The sequence below is a fragment of the Orcinus orca genome, chromosome 8 (genome assembly GCF_937001465.1).
Source record: "Orcinus orca chromosome 8, mOrcOrc1.1, whole genome shotgun sequence".
NCBI lineage: Eukaryota > Metazoa > Chordata > Mammalia > Artiodactyla > Delphinidae > Orcinus > Orcinus orca.
The window spans coordinates 47,422,696-47,439,600 of NC_064566.1; the positions used below are offsets into that span (position 1 = coordinate 47,422,696).

General features: G+C 41.8%; 1 protein-coding gene across 1 annotated transcript in view; it reads left to right on the forward strand.

Annotated features, from left to right (window-relative positions):
* The window catches only part of OVCH2 (ovochymase 2), a 30,383-nt gene that overhangs the window by 13,129 nt on the left and 349 nt on the right, over window positions 1–16,905 (forward strand). Inside the window, 4 exon segments of the mRNA XM_049713826.1 lie at window positions 1,869–1,962; window positions 2,488–2,619; window positions 3,888–3,989; window positions 16,509–16,561. Coding sequence (XP_049569783.1) covers window positions 1,869–1,962; window positions 2,488–2,619; window positions 3,888–3,989; window positions 16,509–16,561 — 381 coding nt within the window.

The following is a 16,905-nucleotide window of genomic DNA, read 5'->3' on the forward strand; positions in this document are numbered from 1 at the left end:
TCCCTCCCTCCCTCCCTCCCTCCCTCCCTCCCTCCCTCCCTTCCTTCCTTCCTTCCTTCCTTCCTTCCTTCCTTCCTTCCATTCTCTCTCTCTTTCTTGATAGATCTTGATCTCCTTCCTTCTTTCTCTCTTCCTTCTGCAGAGAAACGATTGTACAGCTCTGAAACCTTTTGTTCTATTCAAATGTGCTTTTAAATGTTAACAAAGTAAAAAGACAAAACTTTTTTAAAAAATAAAGAGAGGGAGGACTAAGCACCCGTTATACAGTCCCCACCTCATCCCCCAATAAAAAGGTAGAAGAGTTGGGATGGACAATTGAACAGTAGAGAGGAGGTGGGGGAGGTGTCATCTGAAAGGTCAGGTGAAATCAGATGTTAGGTGCAGAAACAAGATCACACAGGAGAAGGAGACACGGAGCAAGTGAGACAAGTGTAGCTGTTGTCTTTCTAAAAGTTTCTGAAACCCAAACAGAGTCAAGGCAGACAGTTCAGGACGAAGCAGGATTAAGGGAAACTGTGTTACTGACAGAGGAGAAAATCTTAAGTATGAGCGTACGCCTGGAAGGAGGAAGAAGACAAAATTTAGTTGAAAATCTGAACATATCAGAGCTAGAAGTGATTCAAAAGCATCTATGCAATAAAATACACTGAGTGCTGTGCATCCGTGAAAAGATGCACTCACACTGGGCTAGTGACAGCATCAGCCTGCAGGACCCATCCGGGACGGTCATTTGTAAGTTGGTAGGACAAGTCGTAACTATGTGCACACCATTTGACTCGAAGAGAAAAGGGTCTTTTTAAAATTATTATTATTATTCATAAATTTTATTTCTCTACAAGTTATGTTTACCAACTTCAAACATTTTAAATTCTAAATTTTAAATATTATTGATATTAAAGGAGCAGGTATATCTGACTTTTAGAAATATTTTAAGTTTTCTTGTAAATTATTTATTATAGGCATTCTAGATCCCCTGTGATGGAAATTTCTGGTTTAAAAAAGATTTATGGGGGCTTCCCTGGTGACGCAGTGGTTGAGAGTCTGCCTGCCAATGCAGGGGACACGGGTTCGTGCCGTGGTCCAGGAAGATCCCACATGCCGCGGAGCGGCTGGGCCCGTGAGCCACGGCCGCTGAGCCTGCGCATCCGGAGCCTGTGCTCCGCAACGGGAGAGGCCACAACAGTGAGAGGCCCACGTACCACAAAACAAACAAACAAACAAACAAGAAGATTTATGTAATTTTCCTCCTTTTCTTAAAACCCTTTCCATAAGACACAATGGTCAGAGTAACCAAAAAGGGTCTATTTCCAGAAAGTATCCCAGTAGGGGTTTAAGAAATGTTTGAACGGATCCTGTTTCTGACACGTCTCCTTCTCCCCATGTCTCGTTCACCATGAATCATCCTTTCCCTCCACTTCTGTCCTAGCCGCGCAGGCCTGTGTCTTTTGCCAAGTGCTCGGGCTCCATTGAATCCGCATCATTTGTGTATAAACAATCTAAGCTGCTACCTCATCGTTTCTATCTCCCACTGCTCCTCTCAATTAGTCAGGGCTATCAGATTGCTCAGATGTTGTTCTTTGCTGTTTCTTTGCTCCTCCAAGGAGGGAGCTGGGGAGCTCGAATATTTGCACATTTCCCCACCCTTCTGTTCAGCCTGTGATTGGGTGCTTAGATGTTTCAGAGGGTTTGGCAGCCTGGGGTTTAGCATCATTTCCTAAGTCATGTAACGCACTCATGAATGCCCCGTTACATTTCTCGTCTAAGGTCATGCTGTAGAGCGAGTTGAACAATCCAAATTCCTCTCCTTGATCAAAGTGAGGTAATGCGTTCACATTGTTTACTCTGGATGTAACATGGAGTCTTCTCAGCTTTCCTTTCAGAACCTGGAAGCAGAAGAAAGTGGAGATTGCACTTCCGACTATGTGAGCATGCACAGGGATGTAGAAAGGAAGAAAGAAATAGGTTTGTGTTCCTTGGGAGCCTCGGCTTCCCTGGTTTGCATTTGGACCCAGTCCTTCTTGGGACTCCTTTTAGGGAATGTGGCTCAATGTTCCTTCATTCCCCTGCACCATCTCCATCACTTCCTGTGCTCTCACCACCTCTCCTCCTTCTCCGCCATCAGGGGCGGGAAGAGCTTCAGGGAGAATCGAAGAAGAACGATTTGATCAGAAAATGTGGAAGGCTCACAGTGAACGAGGGGTCAGAGGGGAAAGTGACATTGAAATAAGCCCTGTGGCTGGAACAACTTCCCTTAGTGGCATTCCCAGTGGGAGTGTTTGGGAGATAAACAGAATTGAAATGTTGACGGGGTTCAATACACAGTACAAAGGAGCACTCTGCCTTTCTATTTTGGAAATGAATTGTGACATACACTGGAAAGGTTTATTTCTTAACAGTTACCTGAAGGACAATTGTTTTCTTCTATCCAGTGCCACATCTGTTTCCTGGGCCCTTGACCATGTCATGCCGGGGCTGGGCTTGGACCAGCTCGACTGTGTGGCTTTGTTGTCCCCGCCCGTGTGGTGAGCATCTCCAGGGTGATGTCCATCAGCTTCCAGTCCGATGAAAACATGACCTTCAGAGGCTTCCAGGCTACAGTCTCCTTCGTTCCTAAAACAGGTAAGAAGATTGAGGCCCCAACTCCTCAGGTCTCAAGTCTCATCCTCCTGCTGTGGTAAAAAGGGCAGCATTTAGAGACCCGCATGGATATAATCAACTCATGATTCACTGAATCTGTGAATCCTGAACCACTGCTCCTGGGGAAATACAGAGTTGGGGGCCTCTCAGCCTCTGCTTTTATGTGGGTTTCTGTTTCAAGTCACCTTATTTAATATACATTGCTGATTCATTAACACTGAACTCATGGTCAATACCACTATAACTCACGCCTGAACTGAGCTGGTCCATCACGTGTACCTTCTCTCTAAGGCACAGCCCAGGCTTTTTGCCCTTAGGAACACTAGATGGCACTTCAGCACTATGTTTAGGGCCATTGCGAACAGCAAAATCGCCAACAAAAAGCCCCAAAATGTAAAAAGCAAAACAAAAAGTGGCGCTAACAGACCGCAGGAAGGACGCTTGTTTATAGTGTGAGAGCTGAAACAAGACGGCAGAGTGTGGCCTCACGAGACCTCAGCCAGGACACGTGATCAGGTGACTCAAATTTTCCACTGCTCTGCATATGTCCATGAATGACCGTGAAAGCGCCATGAGTATTGGTTTTGAGTTAACAAGTGTTAGCGAGTAGGTGAATTCAAAAATACAGAATCCGTGAAGAATGAAGATCAGCTGTATGTCTGAATCTTGGCCTGTCCTTACTAGAAGTGTGATCTAAGTCTCATCTAGGATTCATCCTCCTCAGTCTTACAACGGGAGAATAATACATGCCTGGTAAAGATGTAGTGAGGCTTAAATCAGATGATATGTATTTGGCCACAAGCAAGTGTGTGTGTGTGTGTGTGTGTGTGTGTGTGTGTGTGTGTGTGTGTGTGTGTGTGTGTGTGTGTGTGTGTGTGTGTGTGTGTGTGTGTGTGTGTGTGTGTGTGTGTGTGTGTGTGTGTGAGAGACACAGAGAGAGGCTCAGAAATGTGAAGTATCTTCACCAACCCCCAGTCCCTAGACACTTGAAGACACAGCTTCCTTCCAAGCTCTCACACCCCATGAGCACTCTGTCCAAATCCTACAAAGCCAGTTACTGGCTTCTCAAGTTGTTCATTCTTATTGGACGGTAAACAGCTGCTAATGGGAAAGCCAGGTGATAGTTAAAATACTCCACTTTCCAGTTCAAATACCCATAGAGTCTAACTGGCTGAGATGTCCCAGAATTCTAACAATAATAATTTTCTGATAAATCCCAAACATTGGCCTTGTTTGTGTGAACTGAGCAGCTATATCATGCTTATACCCAGATTTTGACATCTCCGGATTAGAGAATGAATCAGTGTTTCTGGAGACGTGGAATGTACTACCTGAAGAATCCAGTGCTTCTGGTAAGCTGTTTTGGAGAAAGTCACTACCAGAAGTATACAGATTTTATTACTCTCGGTTCAACCAAGAACCCCAAAAAGATATACTGGGGTTTTAACCTCCAGTACCTAAGGTCACATTCTGTGACCTTTTTTGGAGATAGTTTACAAAGGCAAGCAAGTTAAAATGCTGTCATTAGTGTGGGCCCTAATCCAGTACAACTGGTGTCCTTATAAAAGGGGAAATTTGGAGAGAGAGACACACACACATGGAGAACATCATACGGACATGAAGGCAGAGATGGGAGTGATACATCATGTGTGAACCAAAGAATGCTAAAGATTGCCAGCAAACCACCAGAAGCTAGAGGAGAGGCGTGGAGTGGATTCTCCATCACCACCCTCAGGAGGCATCGACCTGCCCAACACCTTGACCCTGGACCTCGAGGCTCCGGAACTGTGACACAATACATTTTTGTCTTCTAAGCCACCCTGTTTGTGATATTTTGTTACAGCCTGCCTAGCAAGCTAATACACCGGGAATTGGCTTACACGATTGTGGGAGCTGACTAAGCAAGTCAGTCCATAAGGCAAGCAGGCAGAAAGGGAAGGTCACAGGACCCTGGAATTCCACAGGCATGGGCTGAGGCCATTCTCCACAAGCAGAATTTCTTCTCTCTCTGGGGGAAGCTTCCACACTGCTTTCAAGGCCTTTCCAACTAATGACGTCAGGCCCACCCAGATGATCCAGAAAGATCTTCCTTACCTAAAGTCAGTGATGAGGGACTTTCATTACATCTGCAAAATCCCTTCATAACAACATCTAGACTAACGTTTGATTGAATAACCGGGGGCTGTAACCTGGCCAAGTTTCCACATCACGAAAGCCATCACATAGAGCTGGATGGGATGTGGTCACTGTCCCTTTTGCTCAAAGCAAAATATTTTCAGTCACAGAATCAAAATTCCCATCTTGAGTGATTCATTCAGTAGGGATGGCTAAATAGTGTGCCAGGTTGTGGTCTGACTCGCAAGAGCCATCCGCTGGAAAAGAAGTGAGTGAACCGCTGTGTCTTCACATTGGTGAGCACTGAGGAGCGCTGGGCTTTCTCTTTTCCTTGTTTCCTCCGTGACATCCACTGACAAGGAAGCTTTCAGAGTTTGCCATTTTGATCGTTTGTCAAGAGAAAGATCAAGCACCTAATTTTTAATTATTAAAAAATTTTTTTAGTTTTACAAATTATCTGACACGTAGAACACAAAGTAATAGAGAACGTAGAAGAGGAGTATTCCTTTTAATGAGGAGGGATAGAAGCCGTCTGAGTCTTTTTGTTGTTGCTTCTTGGACCTCAGGATGCGTGTATATCCTGGGTAGAAACTTTGTAAAGTGTGTCTGCGGTGGTTCCTGTTCTTGGCCACCAGGGGGCGATATATTCAGCAGAGCCATTTCTCTCAGTACCTGCCAAGGAGTCTCATTACAACACTTGGCTAGATTTATTGGTCATTTTATCCCACAGCACCTACCATAGTGCCCAGAACACAGGCGATGCCACATAAATATTTGATGAATCAAACTAATTCAGAAATAGCTCCTGGTGTGAAAGCTCAACAAGAGGAATTTTCCTGATTCCCTCTCCCTGAACTCACACCTACTTTAGGGCCTTCTTCCCTTATACAAATACACATAAAAACTTAAGGACAGGAACAGGAATTTACATGTGTCCTGTTTTAAGTAGCACACCTAACCTGGATTCCTTAAATCATTCCGTAAGTAATTTTGTCCTTCCTTCGCTTTTTATTTTGAAGTTTTGCAAATCTACAGAACAGATGGAAGAAGAATACAATGAACACCTGTTTATCCTTCACCTATATTCCTCAGTTGTTGACAACCCATCACACTGGCTTGGTACTGATTTGGTGTCCTCTCTGGACAAATCTCTGTACCAGAGACCAGGGAGTGGGGGAGGCAGGATACAAAGAGGAACAGGATAGGTACTAACCTATATTCGAGGAATTTATATCCCAATAATGAAGCTTATATGTACAGATAGAGAGTAGATTTATGTAAAACTAAGAGCCTTCAAGACTAATATATGGTGTTAGATGTCAGGATAGCAGTTACGCTTTGCAGGAGCAGTGACTGGGCTGGTCTCCTGAAGTGTCTTCTGAGATTCTGCTAGTCTGTTTCTTGATCTGGGTTCTGGTTGTACTTCTTGGAAAAACATTCAAAGTATTTTATTGCTTGAGTATTTTTCTGTGTGTATGTTATACTTTAATAAAATTGACAACAAAAGGGGAAATGTGCACAGAAAAACACAATACAAGAAAATACTGAAATAACTTCTGAGATGATTAGGACACCGGTGTTTGACTGGGGCCCACAAAGATAAATAGGATGTCAACGTTATTCCCAACACTGTGAGGAACCCTGGGATGGTTTTGGCTAGGGGAGTGACATGATCAAAACAAGTGCTCTTTGGTGGTTAATTTGGGAGTGGGAGGAGGACAGGGAAAGCTGAACCCCAGGGAGAGTAGTCCAGGTGAGCAATGTTGAAGACCCAAGCCCAAAGGTAGGAGATGGATGCAAGATATTTTGTGAATATAGGATCTAAAGTGTTTGGTGAGTAGATAATTGAGGCAAAAAAGAGGGGGAAGTCAAGGGTGGGCTTGATGTGTTACTCTTGGGTGAAACATCCATTTCTTTCTCTCTCTATATGTATATATATAAATCTCTCTAGAATACAATAAGCATTTCTCATTATTCCCAGGTGTCTATTAGAGTTTCCAGCACAAGGGAGATGCTCAGACCTGGACTTGACGGTGAGGAGGACCCATGGGTAACGAAGATATGCCTTCTTGGCCCCCTTCCAGGTGGGCTCTGTGGAGCCACTTCCCCTCCCACTTCCAGATCCCTTTCCAGCCAGACTGTGGGAGGCAGGAGGCCAACAGTCGCTCTTGGTCATAGCAGGTCAGTGTGCAGATTGCCACCAGGCATCTCTGGGAAACCTGGGTAGCCACCCATGCTCATTGCTTCACCAATATGTAAGTACACCCAGGCAGTGGAACATGGTGAGAGCTCGTGGTTTAAGTTGGCTGATCATTAATTCTTCATCTGCCACCTCTGACATCCATCAGGGTCTGCTGCTGCTTCCCCATTCAACCACCATCATGGGCAATCCGCCTCCCCAGCGAGAACGTGAGTTCCTTGAGTGCTCAGGAAATTTCTACCCCCTCACCTTGAGTTTCTAGTATATTTTAATTAAACATGAGGCTGGTTGTTGGATAGAGATACACTTATTTTATCATATCTTCGTTCCTAGGATTTTTAAATCAGAAATGAATATTGAATTTTGTGAAATACTTTGAGCATCTGTTGAAATGATTGATTCTCTCCTTTGACTTATTAGTATATTAAATCTGTATTAATAGATTTCCTAACATTCCTACATCCCTGAATCCCACTTAGACATGGTACATTCGTCTTTCAATGTACTGCTGGGCTCTTTTACTAATATTTCACTTAGATTTTTGCATCAACATTCATGACTGAAATTGACTTATAGCGGAGGTTCTCGAAATGTGATCTGGAGACCGCTGGGGATCTCCAAGAACCTTTTAGGGGAGACCCCCTAAAAGATCAAAACGATTTTCATAGTAATACTAAGACATTATTATCCCCTTTTACTCTCATTCACTCACCAGTATGCAGTAGAGTTTTCCAGAGACTATATAACATGTGATATCTCAACAGATTGCGTGTAAAAGGCAGATAGGAAATCCCATCTGTCTTCTGTTTAGCCAGACATTAAATGGTTTTGAAAAAATGTGAAACAATGCCAGTCTTATTTAAAGTTTTTATTTTCGAAGACGTAGTTACTTGAATACATGTCATTATGTATTAACTTAATGGTTTTATTATGGTTATCTTAAATAAATTAATATATAATCTAAAAAACTTTTGCTTTAAGTTCTAGTATGTTAACTATTGGTAAATATTACTCACATAAACAAAAGCTCTTTAGGCTTTTCAGTGATTTTTTTCAAAGTGTAAAGATGTCCTGAGACCCAAAATTTGAGAACCGCTGGCTATAGTTTTCTTATTGTCGTCTGCCTCCGTCAGACTTTGGTATCAGTGCTCTTCATGAAAAGAACTCGAGAGCTCTCCTTTTTTTTTTAAATTGAGGTATAATTGACATGTAACATATTAGTTTCAGGTGTACAATAAAATGATTTGATATTTGTATTTTTGCTAAATGATCGCTGCAATAAGCGTAGTCATCTTCCACCACCACGCACAGTTACAATTGGTTTTCCTTGTGATGAGAATTTTTAAGATCTACTCTCAGCAACTTTCTCTTAGAGCTTTCCTTCTTTTCTTTTTCCTTCTGTATGCTTTGCATAAATTTATAACGGGGGAATAATAACTAATGATGTCATGTGATTACATATACTAAACATCTTGTTTAGTTCCTTCCTTGTTACTGGTTTTTAGGTTTAAAATTTTCACCTTCACTCAATTTTGACAATTTATAATCTCCTAGTGATAGCTATAACACTCAGATTTTCCTACTAATTGCTTTGTGCTGTGCAAAACATTTCCTTATATACTTTTGTGATCTTTGCTACTTTTCCAATTTTGTATATTTTTAAAATCTTAAAAAAAATTAGACTAGCTAGTATCATCATTTTATAGAGTTTTTATTTTAGAAAACAGTTAATTTTTGTAATGACCCTATTTTTCTGGCTACACCCTATTGAGTCACTTCAGCTGACCCAGACAGGCAGGCTGACCAGGGACTGGGGACCGTGACTCTGAGATATTTCCTGCAGATGATGGACAGGCACAGCTATAACCCATGTTGACACTAGAATGCAACTGCGAGACTTGTTTATGTTCCCCTTAGAGCTCTTTTTTTTAAACTGTGATTTACTTTTCCCCATTTTTTTAAACATCTTTATTGGAATATAATTTCTTTACAATGGTGTGTTAGTTTCTGCCTTATAACAAAGTGAATCAGCTATACATATACATATATCCCCATATCTCCTCCCTCTTGTGTCTCTCTCCCACCCTCCCTATCCCACCCCTCTAGGCGGTCACAAAGCACCGAGCTGATCTCCCTGTGCTATGCGGCTGCTTCCCACTAGCTATCGATTTTACCTTTGGTAGTGTATATATGTCCGTGCCACTCTCTCACTTCATCCCAGCTTACCTTTCCCCCTCCCCGTGTCATCGAGTCCATTCTCTACGTCTGTGTCTTTATTCCTGTCCTGCCCCTAGGTTCTTCAGAACCTTTTTTTTTTTTTTTTAGATTCTATATATATATATGTGTTAGCATACGGTATTTGTTTTTCTCTTTCTGACTTACTTCACTCTGTATGACAGACTCTAGGTCCATCAAACTCACTACAAATAACTCAATTTTGTTTCTTTTGGTGGCTGAGTAATATTCCATTGTATATATGTGCCACATCTTCTTTATTCACCTGTCGATGGACACTTAGGTTGCTTCCATGTCCTGGCTTTTGTAAATAGAGCTGCAATGAACATTGTGGTACATTATGTGGTACATAATTTTTGAATTATGGTTTTCTCAGGGTATATGCCCAGTAGTGGGATTTCTGGGTTGTATGGTAGTTCTATTTTTAGTTTTTTAAGGAACCTCCATACTGTTCTCCATAGTGGCTGTATCAATTTACATTCTCACCCACAGTGCAAGAGGGTTCCCTTTTGTCCACACCCTCTCCAGCATTTATTGTTTGCAGATTTTTTTTGATGGTGGCCATTCTGACTGGTGTGAGGTGATACCTCATTGTAGCTTTGATTTGCATTTCTCTAACGATTAGTGATGTTGAGCATCCTTTCATGTGTTTGTTGGCAATCTGTATATCTTCTTTAGAAAAATGTCTATTTAGATCTTCTGCCCATTTTTGGATTGGTTTGTTTGTTTTTTGATATTGAGTTGCATGAGCTGCTTGTAGATTTTGGAGATTAATCTGTTGTCAGTTGCTTCATTTGTAGATATTTTCTCCCATTCTGAGGGTTGTCTTTTCTTATTTATGTTTTCCTTTGCTGTGCAAAAGCTTTTAAGTTTCATTAGGTCCCATTTATTTTTGTTTTTATTTCCATTTGTCTAGGAGGTGGGTCAAAAAGGATCCTGCTGTGATATATGTCATAGAGTGTTCTGCCTATGTTTTCCTCTAAGAATTTTATAGGGTCTGGCCTTACATTTAGGTCTTTAATCCATTTTGAGTTTATTTTGGGGCATGGTGTTAGGGAGTGTTCTAATTTCATTCGTTTACATGTAGCTGTCCAGTTTTCCCAGCACCACTTATTGAAGAGACTGTCTTTTCTCCACTGTATATTCTTGCCTCCTTTATCAAAAATAAGGTGACCATATATGCATGGGTTTATCTCTGGGCTTTCTATCCTGTTCCATTGATCTATATTTCTGTTTTTGTGCCAGTACCATACTGTCTTGATTACTGTAGCTTTGTAGTGTAGTCTGAAGCCAGGGAGCCTGACTCCTCTAGCTCTGTTTTTCTTTCTCAAGATTGCTTTGGCTATTCGGGGTCTTTTGTGTTTCCATACAAATTGTGAAATTTTTGTGCTAGTTTTGTGAAACTTTTGTGCTAGTTTTGTGAAACATGCCATTGGTACTTTGATAGGGATTACATTGAATCTGTAGTTTGCTTTCGGTAGTATAGTCATTTTCACAGTGTTGATTCTTCCAATCCATGAATATGGTATACCTCTCCATCTATCTGTATCATCTTTAATTTCTTTCATCAGTGTCTTATAGTTTTTTGCATACAGGTCTTTTGTCTCCTTAGATAGGTTTATTCCTAGGTATTTTATTCTTTTTGTTGCAATGGTAAATGGGAGTGTTTCCTTAATTTCTCTTTCAGATTTTTATCATTAGTGTATAGGAATGCAAGTGTTTTCTGTGCATTAATTTTGTATCCTGCTACTTTACCAAATTCATTGATTAGCTCTAGTAGTTTTCTGGTAACATCTTTAGGATTCTCTATGTATAGTATCATGTCATCTGCAAACGGTGACAGCTTTACTTCTTCTTTTCCGGTTCGAATTCCTTTTATTTCCTTTTCTTGTCTGATTGCTGTGGCTGAAACTTCCAACACTATGTTGAATAATAGTTGTGAGAGTGGACAACCTTGACTTGTTCCTGATCTTAGAGGAAATGATTTCAGTTTTTCACCATTGAGGATGATGTTGGCTATGGCTTTGTCAGATATAGCCTTTATTATATTGAGATAAGTTCCCTCTGTGCCTACTTTATGGAGGGTTTTTATCATAAGTGGGTGTTGAATTTTGTCAAAAACTTTTACTGCATCTGTTGAGATGATCATATGGTTTTTCTCCTTCAATTTGTTAATATGGTGTATCACATTGATTGATTTACATATATTGAAGAATCTTGCATTCCTGGGATAAACCCCACTTGATCATGGTGTATGATCCTTTTAATGTGCTGTTGGATTCTGTTTGCTAGTATTTTGTTCAGGATTTTATATTCATAAGTGATGTTGGCCTGTAGTTTTCTTTCTTGTGACATCTTTTTCTGGTTTTGGTATCAGGGTGATGGTGGCCTCGTAGAATGAGTTTGAGAGTGTTCCTCCCTCTGCTATATTTTGGAAGTGTTTGAGAAGGGAAGGTGTTAGCTCTTCTCTAAATATTTGATAGAATTCACCTGTGAATCCATCTGGTCCTGGGCTTTTGTTTGTTGGAAGATTTTTAATCACAGTTTCAATTTCAGTGCTTGTGATTGGTCTGTTTATATTTTCTATTTCTTCCTGGTACAGTCTCAGAAGGTTGTGCTTTTGTAAGAATTTGTCCATTTCTTCCAGGTTGCCCATTTTATTGACATATAGTTGATTGTAGTAACCTCTCATTATCCTTTGTATTTCTGCAGTGTAAGTTGTTACTTCCCCTTTTTCATTTCTAATTCTATTGATTTGAGTCTTCTCCCTTTTTTTCTTAATGAGTCTGGCTAATGGTTCATCAATTTTGTTTATCTTCTCAAAGAACCAGCTTTTAGTTTTATTGATCTTTGTTATTGTTTCCTTCATTTATTTCTGATCTGATCTTTATGATTTCTTTCCTTCTGCTGACTTTGGGGTTTTTTGTTCTTCTTTTTCTAATTGCTTTAGGTGTAAGTTTAGGTTGTTTATATGAGGTGTTTCTTGTTTTTTGAGGTACGATTGTATTGTTATAAACTTCCCTCTTAGAACTGCTTTTGCTGCATCCCTTAGGTTTTGGGTGGTCGTGTTTTCATTGTCACTTTTTTATAGTTCTTTTTTGATTTCCTCTTTGATTTCTTCAGTGATCTCTTGGTTATTTAGTAGTGTATTGTTTAGCGTCCATGTGTTTGTATTTTTTACAGATTTTTTCTGGTAATTGGTATCTAGTCTCATAGCGCTGTGGTCGGTTAAGATACTTGATATGATTTCAGTTTTCTTAAATTTACTAAGGCTTGATTTGTGACCCAAGATATGATCTATCCTGGAGAATGTTGCATGAGCACTTGAGAAGAAAGGGTATTCTGTTGTTTCTGGATGGAATGTCCCATCAGTATCAATTAAGTCCATCTTGTTTAATGTATCATTTAAAGCTTGTGTTTCCTTATATATTTTCATTTTGGATGATCTGTGCATTGGTGAAAGTGGGGTGTTAAAGTCCCCTACTATGATTGTGTTACTGTCAATTTCCCCTTTTATGGCTGTTAGTATTTGCCTTATGTATTGAGGTGCTCCTATGTTGGGTGCATAAATATTTACAATTGTTATATCTTCTTCTTGGATTGATCCCTTGATCATCATGTAGTGTCCTTCTTTGTCTCTTGTAATAGTCTTTGTTTTAAAGTCTATTTTGTCTGATATGAGAATTGCTACTCCAGCTTTCTTTTGATTTCCGTTTGCATGGAATATCTTTTTCCATCCCCTCCCTTTCAGTCTGTATGTGTCCCTAGGTCTGAAGTGGGTCTCTTGTAGACAGCATATATACGGGTCTTGTTTTTGTATCCATTCAGCCAGTCTATGTCTTTTGGTTGGAGCATTTAATCCATTTACATTTAAGGTAATTATTGATATGTATGTTCCTATTACCATTTTCTTAATTGTTTGGGGTTTATTATTGTAGGTCTTTTCCTTCTCTTGTGTTTCCTGCCTAGAGAAGTTCCTTTAGTATTTGTTGTAAAGCTGGTTTGGTGGTGCTGAGTTCTCTTAGCTTTTGCTTGTCTGTAAAGTTTTTAATTTTTTACGTCGAATCTGAGTGAGATCCTTGCTGGGTAGAGTAATCTTGGTTGTAGGTTTTTTCCCTTTAATCACTTTAAATATGTCCTGCCAGTCCCTTCTGGCTTGCAGAGTTTCTGCTGAAAGATCAGGTGTTAACGTTATGGGGATTCCCTTGTATGTTATTTGTTGTTTTTCCCTTGCTTCTTTTAATATTTTTTCTTTGTATTTAATTTTTGATAGTTTGATTAATATGTGTCTTGACATGTTTCTCCTTGTATTTATCTTGTATGGGTTTCTCTGCGCTTGCCTGACTTGATTGACTATTTCCTTTACCCTATTAGGGAAGTTTTCAACTATAATCTCTTCAAATATTTTCTCAGTCCCTTTCTTTTTCTCTTCTTCTTCTGGGACCCCTATAATTCGAATGTTGGTGCGTTTAATGTTATCCCAGAGGTCTCTGAGACTGTCCTCAATTCTTTTCATTCTTTTTTCTTTATTCTGCTCTGTGGTAGTTATTTCCACTCTTTTATCTTCCAGGTCACTTATCCATTCTTCTGCCTTGGTTATTCTGCTGTTGATTCCTTCTAGAGAATTTTAAATTTCATTTATTGTGTTGTTCATCATTGTTTGTTTGCTCTTTAGTTCTTCTAGGTCCATGTTAAACATTTCTTATATTTTCTGCATTCTATTTCCATGATTTTGGTTCATCTTTACTATCATTACTCTGAATTCTTTTTCCGGTAGACTGCCTATTTCCTCTTCATTTGTTTGGTCTGGTGGGTTTTTACCTTGTTCCTTCATCTGCTGTTTGTTTCTCTGTCTTCTCATTTCACTTAACTTACTGTTTGGGGTCTCCTTTTCACAGGCTGCAGTTCGTAGTTCCTGTTGCTTTTGGTGTCTGCCCCCAGTGACTAAGGTTGGTTCAGTGGGTTGTGGAGGTTTCCTGGTGGAGGGGACTGGTGCCTGTGTTCTGGTGGATGAGGCTGGATCTTGTCTTTCTGGTGGGCAGGACCTCGTCTGGTGGTGTGTTTCGGGGTGTCTGTGAACTTATTATGATTTTAGGTAGCCTCTTTGCTAATGTGGTCCTGTCTTGCTAGTTGTTTGGCATGGGGCATCCAGCACTGGAGCATGCTGGCCATTGAATGGAGCTGAGTCTTGGCGTTGAGATGGAGATCTCTGGGAGAGCTCTTGCCATTTGTTATTACATGGAGCCGGGAGGTCTCTGGTGGACCAGTGTCCTGAACTCAGCTCTCCCACCTCAGAGGCAGAGGTCTGACATGCAGCCAGAGCACCAAGACACTGGCAGCCACACAGCTGAGAAGAAAAGGAAGAAAAAATGAAAGAAAGAAAGAAGGAGAGAAAGAAACAGAGAGAGAGGGAGGGAGGGAGGGAGGAAGGAAGGAAAATAAAACAAAATAAAATAAAATAAAAAGGTATTAAAAGAAAAAAATTTTTAAATTGTTAAAAATTAAAATGTAATCAAAAGAAAGAAAGAAGAGAGCAACCAAACCAAAAAACAAAGCCACCAATGATAAAAAGCGCTAAAAACTATACTAAAATACAAAAACAAAAAAGGACAGATAGAACCCTAGGACAAATGGTAAAAGCAAAGCTGTACAGACAAAATCACATGAAGAAGCAAACACATACACACTCACCAAAAGAGAAAAAGGAAAAAAATATATGTATCTATATATAGAGAAAAAGGAAGAGAGCAACCAAATCAATAAACAAATCTACCAATGATATTAAGCTCTAAATAGTAAACTAAGTTAAACATAAAACCAGACAGATTAGGTGCAGAAAGCAAACCCCAAGTCTGCAGTTGCTCCCAAAGTCCACCGCCTCAGTTTTGGGGTGATTCATTGTCTATTCAGGTATTCCACAGGTGCAGGGTACATCAAGTTGATGGTGGAGATTTAATCCACTGCTCCTGAGGCTGCTGGGAGAAATTTCCTTTGTTCTCACAGCTCCCAGGGTTCAGCTTTGGATTTGGCCCCGCCTCTACATGTAGGTCACCTGAGGGTGTTTGTTCACGCCCAGACAGGATGGGGTTAAAGTAGCAGCTGATTAGGGGGCTGTGGCTCACTCAGGCCGGGGGGAGGGAGGGGTACGGAGTGCGGGGCGAGCCTGCGTCGGCAGAGGCCAGCGTGACATTGCACCAGCCTGAGGCACCCCGTGTGTTCTCCCAGGGAAGTTGTCCCTGGATCCTGGGACCCTGGCAGTGGCGGGCTGCACAGGCTCCCAGGAGGGGAGGCGTGGATAGTGACCTGTGCTCGCACACAGGCTTCTTGTTGGCTGCAGTAGCAGCCTTAGCGTCTCATGCCCGTCTCTGGGGTCCGCGCTGATAACCGCAGCTCACGCCCGTTTCTGGAGCTCATTTAGGCAGTGCTCTGAACCCCCTCTCCTCACGCACCCCGAAACAATGGTCTCTTGCCTCTTCAGCAGCTCCAGACTTTTTCCCGGACTCCCTCTCGGCTAGCTGTGGCGCACTAACCCCCTTCAGGCTGTGTTCATGCCGCCAACCCCAGTCCTCTCCCTGGGATCCGACCAAAGCCCGAGCCTCAGTTCCCAGCCCCTACCCGTCCCAGCAGGTGAGCAGAGAAGCCTCTCGGGCTGGTGAGTGCCAGTCGGCACCGATCCTCTGTGTGGGAATCTCTCCACTTTGCCCTCTGCACCCCTGTTGCTGCGCTCTCCTCTGCGGCTCTGAAGCTTCCCCCCTCTGCCACCCACAGTCTCCGCCCACGAAGGGGCTTCCTAGGGTGTGGAAACCTTTCCTCCTTCACAGCTCCCTCCCAGATGGGCAGGTCATGTCCCTATTCTTTTGTCTCTGTTTTTTCTTTTTTCTTTTGCCCTACCCAGGTACGTGGGGAGTTTCTTGCCTTTTGGGAGGTCTGAGGTCTTCTGCCAGCGTTCAGTAGGTGTTCTGTAGGAGTTGTTCCACGTGTAGATGTATTTCTGATGTATTTGTGGGGAGGAAGGTGATCTCCATGTCTTATTCCTCCTCCATCTTGAAGGTCTCCCCTCTTAGAGCTCTTAACTCATGAAGTGGTGTCAGACAGACTGCGTCATGTTTCTGAGCCGTAGGAACATCTACATACATAGAAGAGACAGCGTTCTCTAGAGCCTCACTGGGCTGCTGGAAGGGCCAGCTATTGCCTTCACTGTGATGGTCAAGATGGCGGCCTTGCTTTCCCTCTGATTCCAGGGGTCCTTGGAGAGCCACTTCCCAACCCCATATTTTTTAATGAGGCCATACCTTCGATTTCTTTTCTTCTTACTTTCTAGTTGCCTGGTTGGTGAATGCAAACATCTATGATTTGGCCAAAGGCTCCCCTCAGGTAAGAGACCTCAGAGCTTCCCTCCTCTCCTGGCCACCAGCATTCGCTCTGAGTGCCACAGCCCCACTAGATCACGTGGTTCCCACGGTGCTGACCTGGGTTTGGTCATAGATGTTTCTGGTGAAGAATACAGGATTTGGACTGGATTTTCTTTCCCTTTATAAAGAGAGAAATAGGGAGGATTGAAGAGCCAACTCCAGGTCTGTCAATTGTGTCTAGCTTCACAATGGAGGTCCTCTTCTTCTCCTGGGAACCTTCTGTTGCCCACAGGTCAGCTTTTCCCGTTCCTAGCCCTGCAGGACTGTAGAATGAGCAACAGTCATTTAGGAAACCCTCTCTCACAC